Source organism: Camelus bactrianus, chromosome 4 (assembly GCF_048773025.1).
Source record: "Camelus bactrianus isolate YW-2024 breed Bactrian camel chromosome 4, ASM4877302v1, whole genome shotgun sequence".
Taxonomy (NCBI): Eukaryota; Metazoa; Chordata; class Mammalia; order Artiodactyla; family Camelidae; genus Camelus; species Camelus bactrianus.
Genome location: NC_133542.1, coordinates 22254181 through 22268919, shown reverse-complemented (window position 1 = coordinate 22268919; position 14739 = coordinate 22254181). Strand labels below are relative to the sequence as shown.

The 14739-nt window shown below is 36.2% G+C and overlaps 1 protein-coding gene across 5 annotated transcripts in view; it reads right to left on the bottom strand.

The window, feature by feature from the left end:
- PSIP1 (PC4 and SRSF1 interacting protein 1) overlaps positions 1 to 13559 on the bottom strand; it is a 36487-nt gene extending 22928 nt beyond the window's left edge. For 3 of the 5 annotated variants that reach the window (XM_074361547.1, XM_074361551.1, XM_074361550.1), the window contains exons 1-3: positions 13363 to 13557; positions 12637 to 12849; positions 9414 to 9490 (exon numbers count right to left, since the gene is read on the bottom strand). In XM_074361547.1, coding sequence (XP_074217648.1) covers positions 9414 to 9490; positions 12637 to 12708 — 149 coding nt within the window. In that variant the 5' untranslated portion in view covers positions 12709 to 12849; positions 13363 to 13557. Of the gene's footprint in view, positions 1 to 9413; positions 9491 to 12636; positions 12850 to 13236 lie in introns of all 5 variants that reach the window. The other 2 variants (XM_074361549.1, XM_074361548.1) reach the window with 2 other exon arrangements.
- Positions 13560 to 14739: the final 1180 nt, after the last annotated feature.

Here is a 14739-nt window from a genome sequence, read left to right as displayed (position 1 = left end):
TAAATATTTGTGTTTATATACATGTAGATTTTCAGAATAAAATGAATGTTAAGAATTTTACTTTATTCAATGAAGCAATCAGATATTATTACTGGTTTGTTCATTCATACACACACACACACACACACACACACACACACGGTCAATTCTTGTTTTCATGGTAATTATATTTATAATGTCACCACAAACACTGAATTAGGGAATACTGTACCCACTGCTCCAGGGGAAATACAGGGTACATTCCTCTGGTCACCACATTTTTGTCAATCAATCAATACATAGCTGTTCTATGTGTGTTTCTGTTTAAAGACACCTTATATTATATATATGGGTAATTTATAAACGCTGAACTCACAGACAACAGCTTGTATAACACATACCTTCTCCACAAGGCAGAGTACAGCCTTCCTCCAGTTAGAAACACTAAATAGCACTTCAGTGCTACATGTGGGTGCTACTATAAGCAGCAAAATGACCAGAAAAAGCACAAAAATGCAAAACCTATGGCACTAGATAGACTGCAAAAAGGACACTTGTTTACAATATGAGCTCAAACAAGGCAAAGCATGGCCTTGGTTCAGCCTCAACTAGGAATGTGTCCATCAGGTTACTCAAAAGTTTTTGCCATTTTGCACACAGACATGACCACAAAAGTGTCATGGGTACTGAGCTGGAATTACAAATAAATTTTAGTGAGGAGGCAAATTCATAAATATGGAATCCATGAATGACGAGAATCAACTGTTTTTGTATGTGTATATATACATATATATTCAGATCTATTCCCTAGAACAGACCCCTTATATATCTCCCTACGGCAGTCAGATCTGTAGAAATCTGTCAATCCCATAAAGGGAGATGAACAATACATGTTGTTTTTTGCTATAATGGTTGATATATATGTATTTTCTAAAGCAAGAGAAAAATCAAATTACTACTCATTTCCTCTAAACTGTGCTACAATTTAAGACAATTAATTACTAATTTTCTATCACAAATTCCATGTCTGCTGAAATTCTTTAAGAACTGGGGACCTAATGACTATGGTTAAAATTTCAGTTAGGCTTTAAGATAAAATTTCAAGAAAAAAAGAGACTTAGAGCTCTACTTAAATACAATTAATGCATATAAAAGTCAGCTTTATTTCTTATATTATGCAATTTACAAATATTCAAAGTATCCATGTATTTTAACTGCACATCAATTAAGGCACACTTAAATCATTATCTCATTTGATCCAGAAATTCAGACTTTCACTAGGCATCATTCATTCCTGCCCAAATCTAAAATTAGAAAAATTAACACATTTAGTTAAAACAGTAAAGCAATTCCTCCTGCATAATCAGCTTCAAATTCCAAGTAAATGACTTGAGTTAAAACTCCATCAAAAATAAAGTGTACTTCTAGTTAGAACACAACAATTCTCTCCTAAAACCCCACAATCATAAAGCTAAAGACAGTAAAAGACACTATCAACAGATTAGGGTGCTGGGAAGACTAAGAAAGTTGGATACTAAGCAGCAATGTAGAACGTCAGACAGCACCTTCATTTATAGTTCAAAATCCCCAAAGGGTTCAAAACTGGTGGCATCAGGAACTTCAAGCAGTAGAAGGGACTTTAAATATTAACTATTTAATAAAATTATAGAAAAAATCTCAAAACCTCAAACATGGGGCTTAGCTACAACTCTAAGCTAAAAAGCGATTCAAGAGAAAACTGATTCCATCATGAAAATATTTAATGTATAAAGGTTTGATGGTTAAATTTACATGGATAATTTTTTCCCCCAAACAGGCAGTCCTCACTTTGTATGACAAGAGATCATAAAAAACCAATGCAAGGCAACCTTATTGAACAGTGGGAAAAATTACAATTGTTTCATAACCTTTACAAATTATCAAAACATTAAACTCTTACTGACAGTGTGTAAAGAAATTTTAGAAAGTAAAACTAATACTTATTTAGTACACTGCAATTTAAAACATTAAAAACACTGAGATTAAAGTATTTCATTACTTTGTAAAAAACTTATAAAGAATAGTTTGAACAGTCCTTGCCTCTTCTGATCATGTAACTTATGATATGGAGTAAGCATATTTTCTATGCCTAAGGCACTGTGTCATATCTTTTCTAAATATAATCAGCTTCTAACATTTTATCTTTGCACTTTCAATGTTGTGAAATATCTTTAATGTTTTTTTTGTTGGCACAGCTTCCTCTGAGAAATCTTCATCCTTTTTATTACAACCACTTTCCTCATTTATGTTGATAAGCTTGCCTTCCCTAAGCTGCTCTGGCTGCGTATCTAGTCTCTTCAAATACAGCACATCTACATTCACAAGGTTATTATTCACAAGGCTATTTATTCTATAACTCCACTTACATTCAATTCAAATTTCACTTCTAGCAATTTCAGTTTCTTTTTTGGCCAATTCCCGATTTTGTTTTTTCTTTAAATGTAAGCTGGATGGGTATATCATTGAAAGACAAAGAAGCAGTAACACTACTACATAGTGTGCTATCTGTGCTTGAAATGAGAAACAGATGCACACTGACCAATTACCAGTAAACTCTGAAAAAAAGAGACCTGTTCTGCATCTGTTATTTACATCTTAATTTGTGGACTGATGAGCTAGCAGCAAATTTTGTAGTTTATACAATTATAGTTAATATTCCAGACTAAATGAAATTTGAAACTTGTTGGGGGGGGGGGGGCTGATGCTGTTTAATTATACCATGGTAACCAAAATTCACACATACTAGAACTCCCCAAAGCTAAAGATTGCCTGTGTCCTTCTCTCCTCTTCATACTTTGACTTTAAATTCTACTTTTGTCAGACAGCAATATTCCTATTCTTGCTTTCTTTGTGACTACATTATACTGTTACTTGGTCATGTCTTGTTTGAGCCTTGTCTCACAAAATAAGACACAGGGAGATTAATAGGATTAATCAAATCTAAAAGTCTTAATAGAAGTCTGTTTATATATTGTAATCACTTATATTTGGTCTTATTCATACCACCTTGTTTTACATACAGATTCAGATTTTCAAGCTCTATTTTCTAATATTAAAAAAAAAATTCACACATAAAGATGCTCAGTATCATTAGCTATCAGTGAAATGTAAATCAAAACCAGAATAAGATATCTTCACACCCAATAGGATAGCTATAATAAAAAAGATAATAATAACAAGTCTTGCCAAAGACATGGAGCAATTAGAATCCTCACACATTGCTGACAGGAATATAAAATGGTGCACAGCTGATCTGAAGTCTGGCAATTCCTCAAAGATTAAATATAAAGTTACCATGTGACCGAGGAATTCCACTCCTACAGAAATGAGAACTAGTCCACACAAACACTTGTTCACAAATGTTCATAGTAGCATTATTTATAATAGCCCAGAGCAGAAACAACCCAAATTATCAACTGATGAGTAGATAAAATACAGATCAATACAATGGAATATTTGGCAATAAAGACAAAGTACTATCATACTACAAAATATAGATGAACCTTGAAAACACTATGCTAAGTGAAAAAAAAGCCACTCATTAAAGATCATATATTCTATAGTTCAATTTATATAAAATGCCCAGCACAGGCAAACAGTTTAGTAGTTGTCTACAGCAAGACAGGAGTAAAAGGAGAAATGAGAATTATCTACTAATGGGTACAGGCTTTCTGGGGTGATGAAAATGTTCTAAAATTGTGCTAGTGGCTACACTACTCTCTGGGTATACTAAGATCTATCAAACTGTATGCTTTATTTGGATTGTTTGGGATATGAATTATATCTCAATAAGGCTGTTAAAATATTTTTCAGTGACCACTACATCCCATCAAAGAAAACAAAAATGATCCATAATTTTACCAACTAAGGAGAGCCACTGTTTTCACCTACTTTTTGTTTACACAGAAATGTAAAAAACATGTAATTTTAATGTTTTACGATACATACTCACCCATACTTTTTCAAATTATAACGAACATCTTTTTATGTCAACAATTACTTAACACTGAATAGCTATCCCAAAATCACTGTCTATTGCTCAACCATTTTCTATATCAAATTTTTTATTATAAAATGAAGCTATAATAAATAATGTATTGCTCAATCTTTTCACATATCTTCCTAATAAATTCTAAGTGGAACAGTTGGGTCAAAGATTATGCTCAAGACTATGGAGCTCCTTAATAAGACTCAAAAAACTATGGTGGATGAAAAAAGAACCCTCATATGTTCTCACCCCAAAAAAGAAATGGCTAATTATTGGACATGATGTAGGTGTTAACTAAATGTTAGCTAATGCAACAGTGGTAGGTAATCATATTGCAATATATAAATGTATTAAAATCAACACACCTTAAACTTACACAATGTATGTCTATTACATTTCAGTTTAAAAAAAATATGAAGAAAACACAAATACACATAAAGAATCTTCCCCAGGGATGCAATCCCACAGGTCTGGTGAGCAGAGCTCAGATAGGTTTCTAGACATTCACTGCTGGTCCCCAAGGGCACAACCTTATATGGCTGTTGCTCTAATTTATTCTTCAAAGCACTCCATTTTAAAATGACATTAAAAAAACTCAAAAACATACCAAAACAGTAACAAGTTTAAGCATTGTTTCTAAAAAATAGCAGTAAAAATTATTTGCTTCCTTTGTAGAGAACTCTTTTAATGTTTGTTTTTAAAATTTTTACAACTAAAAGATATACACTAACTCAAAGTAAGTTACCCACCAAATGCCAGAGGTGAAAGGAAACTTAAGGATAACCAAAATCCTCCTTTTGAAGATTGGAAAACTGAAGGCCAGAAAGAGTCACTGGCTCAGGGAAGGTGATCTAGCTATTAAACAGCAGAGTCTCAACTCTGTACAGTGTTCCCTTAAAAAGGTTTCAGGGTTTCCTTTAACCACTGTAATATAGCCTTGAAACATCTACCAATAAAATATTGATGTCATATCCCTATACATATAAACTCAGATTTCAAATACCAATGTCAAAGCCCACAAGGATCAAAGTTAATGTAAAATGTCATTAAGAAAATAGCAAATCATTAACTAGAGTACTAATTTCATAATTTTGAAGCTACTTAAATCCTGCAAGTGTATTTCTTACATGGCATATGCCTAAAGGCCGTAAAGTGTATTCCTTTAGGCATAAGTACACAGAAAAGCAGTTCTCTAATGTCACTTTTTTGTAAATAATGTATGTGAAAAACATACACATATATGCCTCACAAGAACTTAGTTATTACATGCCTAGAACCTTTCCTTTAAAACAAACCAGAAGTCACATATGAAAAAAAAGGGGGGGATAGGAAAGCTTACCACAGCTGAAGACAAGAAGCTCAAGGCTCATTTAACTGTTGCCAAGCAATATTATAATACAGAAACTCCTATCTTTTAAAACATTGATTATAACTTGCTGCTTCAGTTCTCCATTATTATTAAATCACAAAATATGAAACATACTTTATACCAAGATTTTCTAACAGCATGCACTATTTTATAACAGAAACTGATTCAAGACAATTGATGATACATCTACTATGTGCCATCAAGCTGATGGTATAGAGATGAACAGTTCCTCATTATATAAGGCTCATGAGAAACCTGTTCCACACCAACATATGCAGCTATGTCTGTACACGGTAAACTGCAGAAAATAAAATCCTCTTCTATGCTTCATTTACTCCTTTCTTGTGGGCAGATTATACAAAAAACTGATTAACCAGCTGTACCTTCCCATTCACTCCTAAAACTGTACCTTAGGCAGGTTTTGAAACAGCCTTGATGGGTATTTTTAAAGTTCCTAGAACTGAGCATTTAACATCTTTGAATCAAGACAAGTAAGAGCAGTAAGGAGATAAAAGCAGTAAAAACATCCTCATTTAAAATTTTCTACTTTAGAAAAATAGACCTCGATGAGACTACTTTCTCAATTAGCAATGGTAGTTAGTCAGCCAAACTCCAACTGCACTGCAAATAATTTAATGAACACAAGTATTGGTCTTGAAAAATAATATGCAACATTATCTTTAATTGTTAATAGCTGACATTTAATGCTTAATACATGCCAAGCACTGTTTTAAGCATTTTTCATGTAGTATCTTGTTTGCACCTCAAATCCTAAGGTAGAGTATTTTATTACTCCCATTTTACAAGGCAGAAGGAAGCTGCCCAAAGTCACACAGCAGGTAAATAGCAGGATTCAAAGATAGTCTTCGGATCCAGTTGTCTTAAATACTGTATAAATGTCAGCTAATGGACAGCACATTCATAGTCAACAAATGATTTTATCTAGGTCATAGAACTTTCAATCTATCACCAAACATTTATTTAACAGCTATTATGTGCCAGGCACTTAAGTAAATTATAATAAGCAAGATAGACAAGGTCCCTGCTCTCCAAGCTCTTCACTTGTGGGTGAAGGAAAAGGAAACATTTCAGTCATTACTGCAACAGAGAAATAAGCATGAAAAGGAAGATTTGAGCTAGGATCTAAATGACTGAAAATCTGAAGACATACCTTTCCCAACAAAGAAAACAATCAAGAAGGACCTGAGGCAAGATGAAATACAGTAATGTAGAAAAAAATTGTGATCAGGTTGTAGGGGCTTACAAACAGCACTTGTAGACAAAATGTGGGGGTTTAGTTTGTTAGTAATGTTAATAAGGGAGCCACTGAAGGTTTTTGGACAGGGAAAAGACATAATCTGACTGGGATATAAAGATCACTTTGACTATATGTGAAGAGTGAAAACTGAGACCAAAAGAGGATTAGGACACTATTTCTAAGACTAATTGCGGCATGAGCTTAAGCGGTAGTAGAGGCAGAAGACCTTAGAATGCACTTTAACAGAAAAGAACAAGACTTGCTGACAGACAAGATGTGGGGAGGAAGAGAAAAGGATATAAAATAAAATCAAGAATACCCAGACTTTTGGTTCATCAAACCACTGCATCCATGTGAGTCTCATTTACTAAGAATCTATTTTGAATATATTCGTTTTAAGATACCTAGTAGACAGTTACAGTAGGTACATATAAGGGCTCTTGTTATCTAATATTCAAAACTTTGCTGGATGAATTTACTGTGAAAGGTAGAAAACTCTTAAGGAAAATCAGATGTCTATAGGGTCAGGAAAAGAATGGAATTACAAAAGGATTCTGCTCTAAATTTACAGTTTAAAAAATCTTAATCTATAAATCAATTACGAGTAAGTACAGTTTTCTAAATTGCCATTTGGTCTATGGGTTTCTTTTCCCATCTCCCTAACTACAGGCTACTAGAATAAACTCCCATTTCTGCAAATTCCAAATTAAAAGGTTCAAACAATCACCCTCCCAATTTTAGAGGGGGAAAAAGGCAAATAATCACTGAGATCTAGTTCCTAAAGATTAACCTTAAGCACCAAAAAAGTTTAGTCACCAGACTAATAGATACAACAGCACTGCCTTTCTAAAGATAATGGTGTACTTCTGAGAATACTAAGGCACAAAAATTACAAGTGCATTTTGAAATGAAAACTTGCTATCATTAACTTAATTTTACAGTTTAATTCCTTGAATATATTCTACTTTTTAAGTATTAGTAATTCACTGTCTTCATTAACCACTTAATACCACTGTTCTGTTATTACCCAAACAAAGCTTATGAACTTAAGTTATTTGGTGTAGTTTGTTTTGATTTATAATTCGTATATATTTACAATGTAAAAATCCCGATTTTTTAGATGCTGGGAAAAGGATGATCATTCTTCTAAATTTAACATAAGAATGAACTATGTGTTCTATAAAACTATAAGGACATGTAAAAATTCTAGAGAATGTCTACTCACATTACTCTGATATAGTGTTCCCAAACTTCACATGCATCAGAATCATCTGGAAGGATAGTTAAAACACATTGCTGGGCCCCACACCCCAGTTTCTGATTCAGTAAATCTGAGGTGGGGCCTAAGAATATTCATGCCTAACTACAGTTCCCATGTGATGTTCCCAGGTGTGGTGCCACCTGACCTGGTACCGTACGTTGAAAACCCCTATTCCAATAGAGTACATAATTTTTCATTAAAAGATACCTTTCCCTTTTAAATTTATGGATGTTTTAAATGGTAGATTATCCCAGAGAATCAGAAACTCATCATTTCTTACAGAATTAAATTTTTATATTTAGGATGTACCTGAACTCAACTGAAAGTAATTATACTGAAGGCCAAGCCAATTCTGGACTCAAAACTGTATTTTAAAGCAGGTAATTACATGGTATATGATTTCATTAATATAAAATGTCCAGAATTGGCAAATCTAGACAGACATTAAACTAGTGGGGATCTAGGGCTGGGGAGGGGGTAATGAAGAAAGACTGCTAATAGATACGTAAGTAAATATACTAAAATCCACTGAGTTACACACTTTAAACAAGTGAATTTTAGGATGTAAATTACTTATCAATAAACCTGTTTTTAAAAACTACATAGAAGTTCATATAGTAGCTAAGCAACATTAAACCAAACATTGCCATTGTAGGCACTCTAAGGAATACATAATTCTAATTAGAGTATCACCAGCTTTGTTTCACCTGATTCCAGGTAAACAAGTCTACTTTACCAAAATTATTGCAGATTCTAAACATCAAGTTCAAAGTTGGCAAGATTATATATGACTTATAAGGCTACTGAAATATAAACACGTAGTATATTTTTCAAAACCAAAGAGACAGTCCTGGAGTAATCCTCTGCCCCTAGAATTAACAGTTCAATATTCAGCTGCAATTTTTGAAAAATTAATTTGCTTCACCAAATCCCTTCTCTGCCCACAAATCCACCAGGGGCAGCAGAGCAGTAATGGTGGCTCTCAGGACCACATAAATACACACAGAAGGAAGTACCCAGATTTCTTCTCACCTTTCCCACAATATACCATTTGTGTGGCTAAAATCACAAAGCATAAAACAGGGTGCCAGGCTGTCATTATAAAAAAGCACTAATTATACTAAATATGAAAACCGAATGCCTTGTTAAAACTTTCCCTACATACTTTCATCCATCAGTTATTCTTCTGATTGCCAAGAGGATCTATATATATATATATATATATATATATATATATATATATACACACACACACACACATATATATATATATATCATCCTTTTATGATTAAGGAAACATCCATTCCAATAAAAGGTAAACCTAGTGTCTAATTTTTCCACCATAAAAATAAATTTAAAAGGGAAGCTTGAAGACTTTTTTTCCCATAGTTCAAAGATGATTTTAAAGTTTCCTATTACTTTATCTTCTCTTTGAATTAGTAGCTTCTTGTTTTTCATTTTATGCCCAATGAACCTAATAAATTCACTCTGATTTGCCGCTAGAGCTAAAAGGACTTACGTCTCATGAGTTCCAAAAAAGAAAATAGGTAGTTTGTTTGTTGGTGGTTTTACAGCCCCATCAGGAACTTCATCTACCTAAAAGAAAGATCAGAAGAATTAAAATCTCTTAAATCATGTGCACCTACACACACCAGAATAAACTGAAAACAAGATAACAGATAACAAGGAATCTGCTATAAAGTGGACCAGTTATGGTCCACAATCCCTTATTAACCCAAGAAGCCCTGAAAATCAAGATATTTCTCAAATTTCAGCTGGTGGCAAAACCTGGATTGACACTGAAGCTACTCTATCATTTCTTTCACCCACCCAGTGTTTCTGAGGCTTCTCTGCAGAAATAGTGTGCTAGATTATCATGTGCCATCCCAGACCCTACCAGAAGCAAGATACATGGCATATGTACCATCATAACCTTTCCAAAATACCAAAATTCTGAATTTTTTAAACAAATCTGGCCCTAAGCATTTCAGACAAGGAGGGTGGACCTGCTCAAAAATTTTAAATCCTATTTCTGCAGGGAGGCTATACAAATATTGGAGTAATATAAAAGCAGGCATTAAGTTTAAAGCAGTATTTCTCAAAGTCTGAAACATATATTCTGGAAAGATCTTATACCTACACGGCTGAATCACATGAAGTTACCTGTTTCTTTTTCATTTCTTTTAACACTTTTAACTAAGTAAGGAAGAAAGTATCAGGTACTGTTATGTCTAACACAATAATACTTGTAACTGTCCCTTATCAGAGTTAAAGCCATCAGGTAATAGTATTTAGCCAGAATTTAACATTTCAACTTCGTTACTTATTTTAAACTTTATGACAATATTTCTATTTCATAATTTTCATAATTTCAAAGACACTTTAAAAAATCAGTTAAATCTGTTAAGAAGGGAACAGACTAGAGGACCTACTGTGCTCAGTACGCATCATTATGTTGAAGAAAAGACCATAAGCATGATTTGACTAGTTGGCAAGTAGTCTGAAGGTTTCAGACATTTAGAATCGTTACCATTCAACACCCTTAGGAACTTAATTTTCTCTATTGACGACTGTACTGTTTTCAACTTTGTGACAAGTTGAGGAATTATGAAAATCCTTAAGAGGCCTTAAGATAAGGGGTATTTTCTGTCAACTCAGCTCATATGCTTCTTTCTTCTAGCAAACATCTTTAAAAGTCTGTACAAATGTCTAGCACCTAGAGTTTAATATATGCTGGGCAATTTTTCTAAAGTTGACTTTAAAAATGTTTATTACTGGTCCAGGATTACAAGAATGTACAAGACTTAAAAATTAATGAAGTTTGAGACACACAGACAGAAAATATTAAAATTAAAATTCGAACAATGGTTGTCACCTTCACAGCTTAGACCTTAAATACATACTTTAAACTCTAAAGCAGACTCAAAATTTAAAAGACTGGAGAGAAGACAAAAAAGAATATAATTCTTGGAGAGAAAATATCAAAACCAAATTCAACTATTTCTAAGAAAAAAGGGGAAAAGGAAACAGATTAAAATTTCCCATTTCAATCCAAATTAAATGTTAAATATAAAATTTATTAAACAAAGAAAATACTCTGGCCCACCAAAGGCTATTTTACTGTGATTTTATTAGCATTAACTCTCAATCACCTTGAAGCATGTGAGGAAGAATAATTTGGAAGAAGAGATAATTTCTAAAACATTTTCATTTGGCTTTTAACTGCACTGTCGCATAGAAATCTGAATATAGATGTATCCCAGAGCCTCAGATTTTATAACACCTCAAAACAAATGATGCTAAAACCACAAAAAAAAAAAAAAGTATCTTAGGAGAACCTTTAACCTGCTCAGTTTCCCCATGCTCTATTTAAACATGAAGTATTGTTTTTTTAAGTGCATGATTTATGTACTAAGGATTAGGGGCAGGTGTAATAAAGAAATTCAGTTTATATCTGTCACCTTTGAGAGGCTTATGATCTTTTCAGAAGTCAAAGAATGCATGTAAGAATTAAAATAAAAGGTTATCACAAAGGAAATAAAGTGTCAAATATACAGACAAAAATTATGGTTAAGGATTTTTCAAGTAAGACTCCACTAAAAAGGTAGACTTAATAGGCTGCAGAAAAACAAAACAAAACAAAAAAAAACCTTTCCAGGATGGGGAAGGAAACCTGTAAACCTGAATCTGTAAAAAGCTGGATGGGAAAAATTAAGAACCAATGAACATTTTATACTCGGATAGCACTCAGCAACTCACTCCATGATTCTCTGTAACCAATGGCTATTTTTCCTACCAGCTGATGTAATTAAAACTATAGGACTTAATTATCTTTAAGAAATACACTCCTCAAAGAGGAAATTAGGAGAAATTACAACCTTAGAATATCACGTTTGTATTTAAGAAGGCTCTTGAGCTTACAAATCTACTTGAGCGCAACATTTTTTAAGTTCTATAACTATCTTAGAACCTGAGTCCAATCATAAACTGAAAGATCTTTTTCTGAAAATAGCACTTAAATATTTTAGATGGTCTCAATTCCTAAATGTCACCAAAAACAAAAATCCTGGGTCTTTAACCACCTCTCAGTACATGTGAATCCAGGAATGTGGGTCTACTCCACCTTTTGCCTATGGGAAACAAAGAAGTTAAACAACTTCAAGGTCATAAGGCAAACTTCACCAATAATAACTTGAAAATAAACATTTTAGACCTTCCTTAGTGCTACCTTCCTGTAAAAATCTCAGTAGTATCCAGTCCTAGATCTTATTAAACAAGTGTAATCCAGGAGGCTTCATCAACTACAGAACATTAAAAAATACCTACAAATTTAATTTAATCACATGTAAGTCTTTGACACCCAATAGCGTGAACAGAATCCATAGGTATTTTGCATTTTATTCAAAATTTAGAAAATGTTCCATTTTAATTTTTAAACATAAAATCCATACTTCATTATTTTCACCTACAATGGGACATTAACAGCATCACCTCTAAATATTTCCTATTAAGAAAACCTGTCAAAAACAAACCACAGGAAAATACCTAAATATGTAGAAACACTATATTTTTTAATTACATGGGAGATTAATGGGAACAAAAACTAAAATAAAAGGTGAGGTTACAAACAGAGACTAAAAGGGAGGGAAAGGACATGAGAAAATAATTAAGAGGAAAAAAGGTAGGAAGTAGGCCTCTGAGGAAGGTAGCATCGCTAAATGCGAAAGCTAAAAATCACTTACTCGAGCTGGCCAATGAGGATAACCTTTCATCTTGGCGAAGATGAGGTCCCCAGGTTTGAAATCGCGAGTCATGTTTCGGGGGCGAGGCCGGGGGTCCGAAGCCCAGGAAGGAGATGCGGGGGGCGGACGGCGAGGGGATGCAAGAGGGCGGACGGGAGCCCAGGTCCCCAGAGGGGCGGGAGGGGGAGGATGCCTTGGGGTGTCCCGACGCGCCTGCGAGAGAGAGCAAGGAGGGCGGTTAAAGCTCAGAAACCCAGAGGGAGGGGCCGTACAGGGAGGGCCGGAGAGGGGTGGGGGTGGGGGTGGGAGAGTGAGGGGAGAGTCGCCTCCCGCTCCTCCCCCGCGAGTGCGCGGCCTCCGCAGCCCGAGAGCTACCCCTCCAGGCTTTGCAAGGTACGCCGCTCGACGACCTAAAAGACGCCACCACCTGAGGCAGAGATGCTTCTCAGCCCCAATTTCCCCCTTCTCCCGCCCCATCTTTCCTCAGGTTTTTCCCCCTAAGCTTAAGCCCCAAGAGAGAGAGGGGTGGGGGGAGGAGAAAAACATGGCAAAAGGAAGGGGAACGGTCCCTTCCCATCCACACACGACCTCTCGGCCAACCTGCTTCCCGACGGTCGCAACCCTGGGCCGAACCTCGGCTCCCAGGCGGGCCGCGGCCACTTCCCCGCTAGAGCCAGGAGTGAGGCCACTGAGGGGGGGCGGGGCGAGTGCCCGCCGCCCGCTCACCTGCCGGGGCCGCGGGCGCGGAGGCTGCGGTGGCGGGCCAGCCGCCTCTGCCCGCGTCCACGCAAGCCACCTGCGCCACCAGCTGCCGCAGAGGCGTCTCAACGGCACCGAATCACAACCGCCGCCGCCGCTGCCGCCGCCGTCGCTGCGCTGCTCCCGCGCGGCTCCCGCTCGGCGCCCGCTAGCACTGGGGCGGAACCAACTGCTCGCCGACGGAAGGGGAATAACGCAGCACCCGCCGAAGGCGTGTGGCTCCGAAGCGGAACTTCAGGAGACCCCAGATCTCCACATTTGCTTTTGCCTAACAGTTGCAGCCAGACGGAGAGAGAGATGGGTGCAAAGTAACAAAGGAGTGGTCGCAAACAGCTCGGCCCGCTGCGGTCCCCCCTACGGTTTGCGGAGTGGTCGGGCCCGGCCCGCCCCTGCTGGCTGCTCTGCGTGTGTGTATTTGTATGTGTACTGTATGTAAAAGGCGGGGAGGGAGGAAACGATTGTTGTGGACGGGGTTTGGGGGCGGGTATCCGGGCCTCCAGCCCTTGGCTGTGTGTTAGGCAGAACCTGGCAGCCTAAGTTGCATGTTCTTGCATCGTTTCCCAGGGTGGAGAGGTTTTAAATGCTGCACTTGCGCGGTTTGCACCATCTTAAAAAGAACTGTACAAAAACCCATAAATGAAATCCGAGCATGAGGCGGTTGCAGGGTGTGCAGCTTGTAGGCCTCTTAAACCTCGCTGAAGGGGCCTAGCAGTCTCCTTTTACTCGAAATTGTAATATGAGAAAGCCCCATTTCTTTTCTTTTAAATTTAAAGCACCAAGAACTATTAAGAAAAATGCAATCCTAACGAATGCAAACGTGCAGGATAGAAAACAATGGCAGGAAAGCATAAGCCTTTTAGATAGGATGTGGGTTTGGGCCCATAGTAAATTTTAGTTGCGTCTAAATTTTATTTCTCTAGTAGAATGGTAGCTGTTAGGTGGTACAGTGTAAAAAGTGCTACTAAACCTCAAATGTTTTTAATCACTCAAAATACTATTCAAGAGATTTCTAAAATTATCTTATATCATTTAGCCAATACATTTTTTTACTATGTTGGTAGTAATATGCCCAACCTTGTGATGTGAATTGATAGTTTAATATTTTTACTGTACCAGAACTACGGCACCAGAATTACGGCACCAGAATTGTCTAATTTTATTTAACCATTAACATACACTCAGGTTTCCAATAAATGTAGCAAGTAAGAAGGTATTTTGAAAAGTAATAAAAACTAATCTTAAATTTTGTTTTATCTTTCATTTGAACCCCCCTACCCCCAGAAATACCTACTGTGTGTCAAGCACTATTAGATGCTAGGAATACAACCATGAAAAACAAGCACA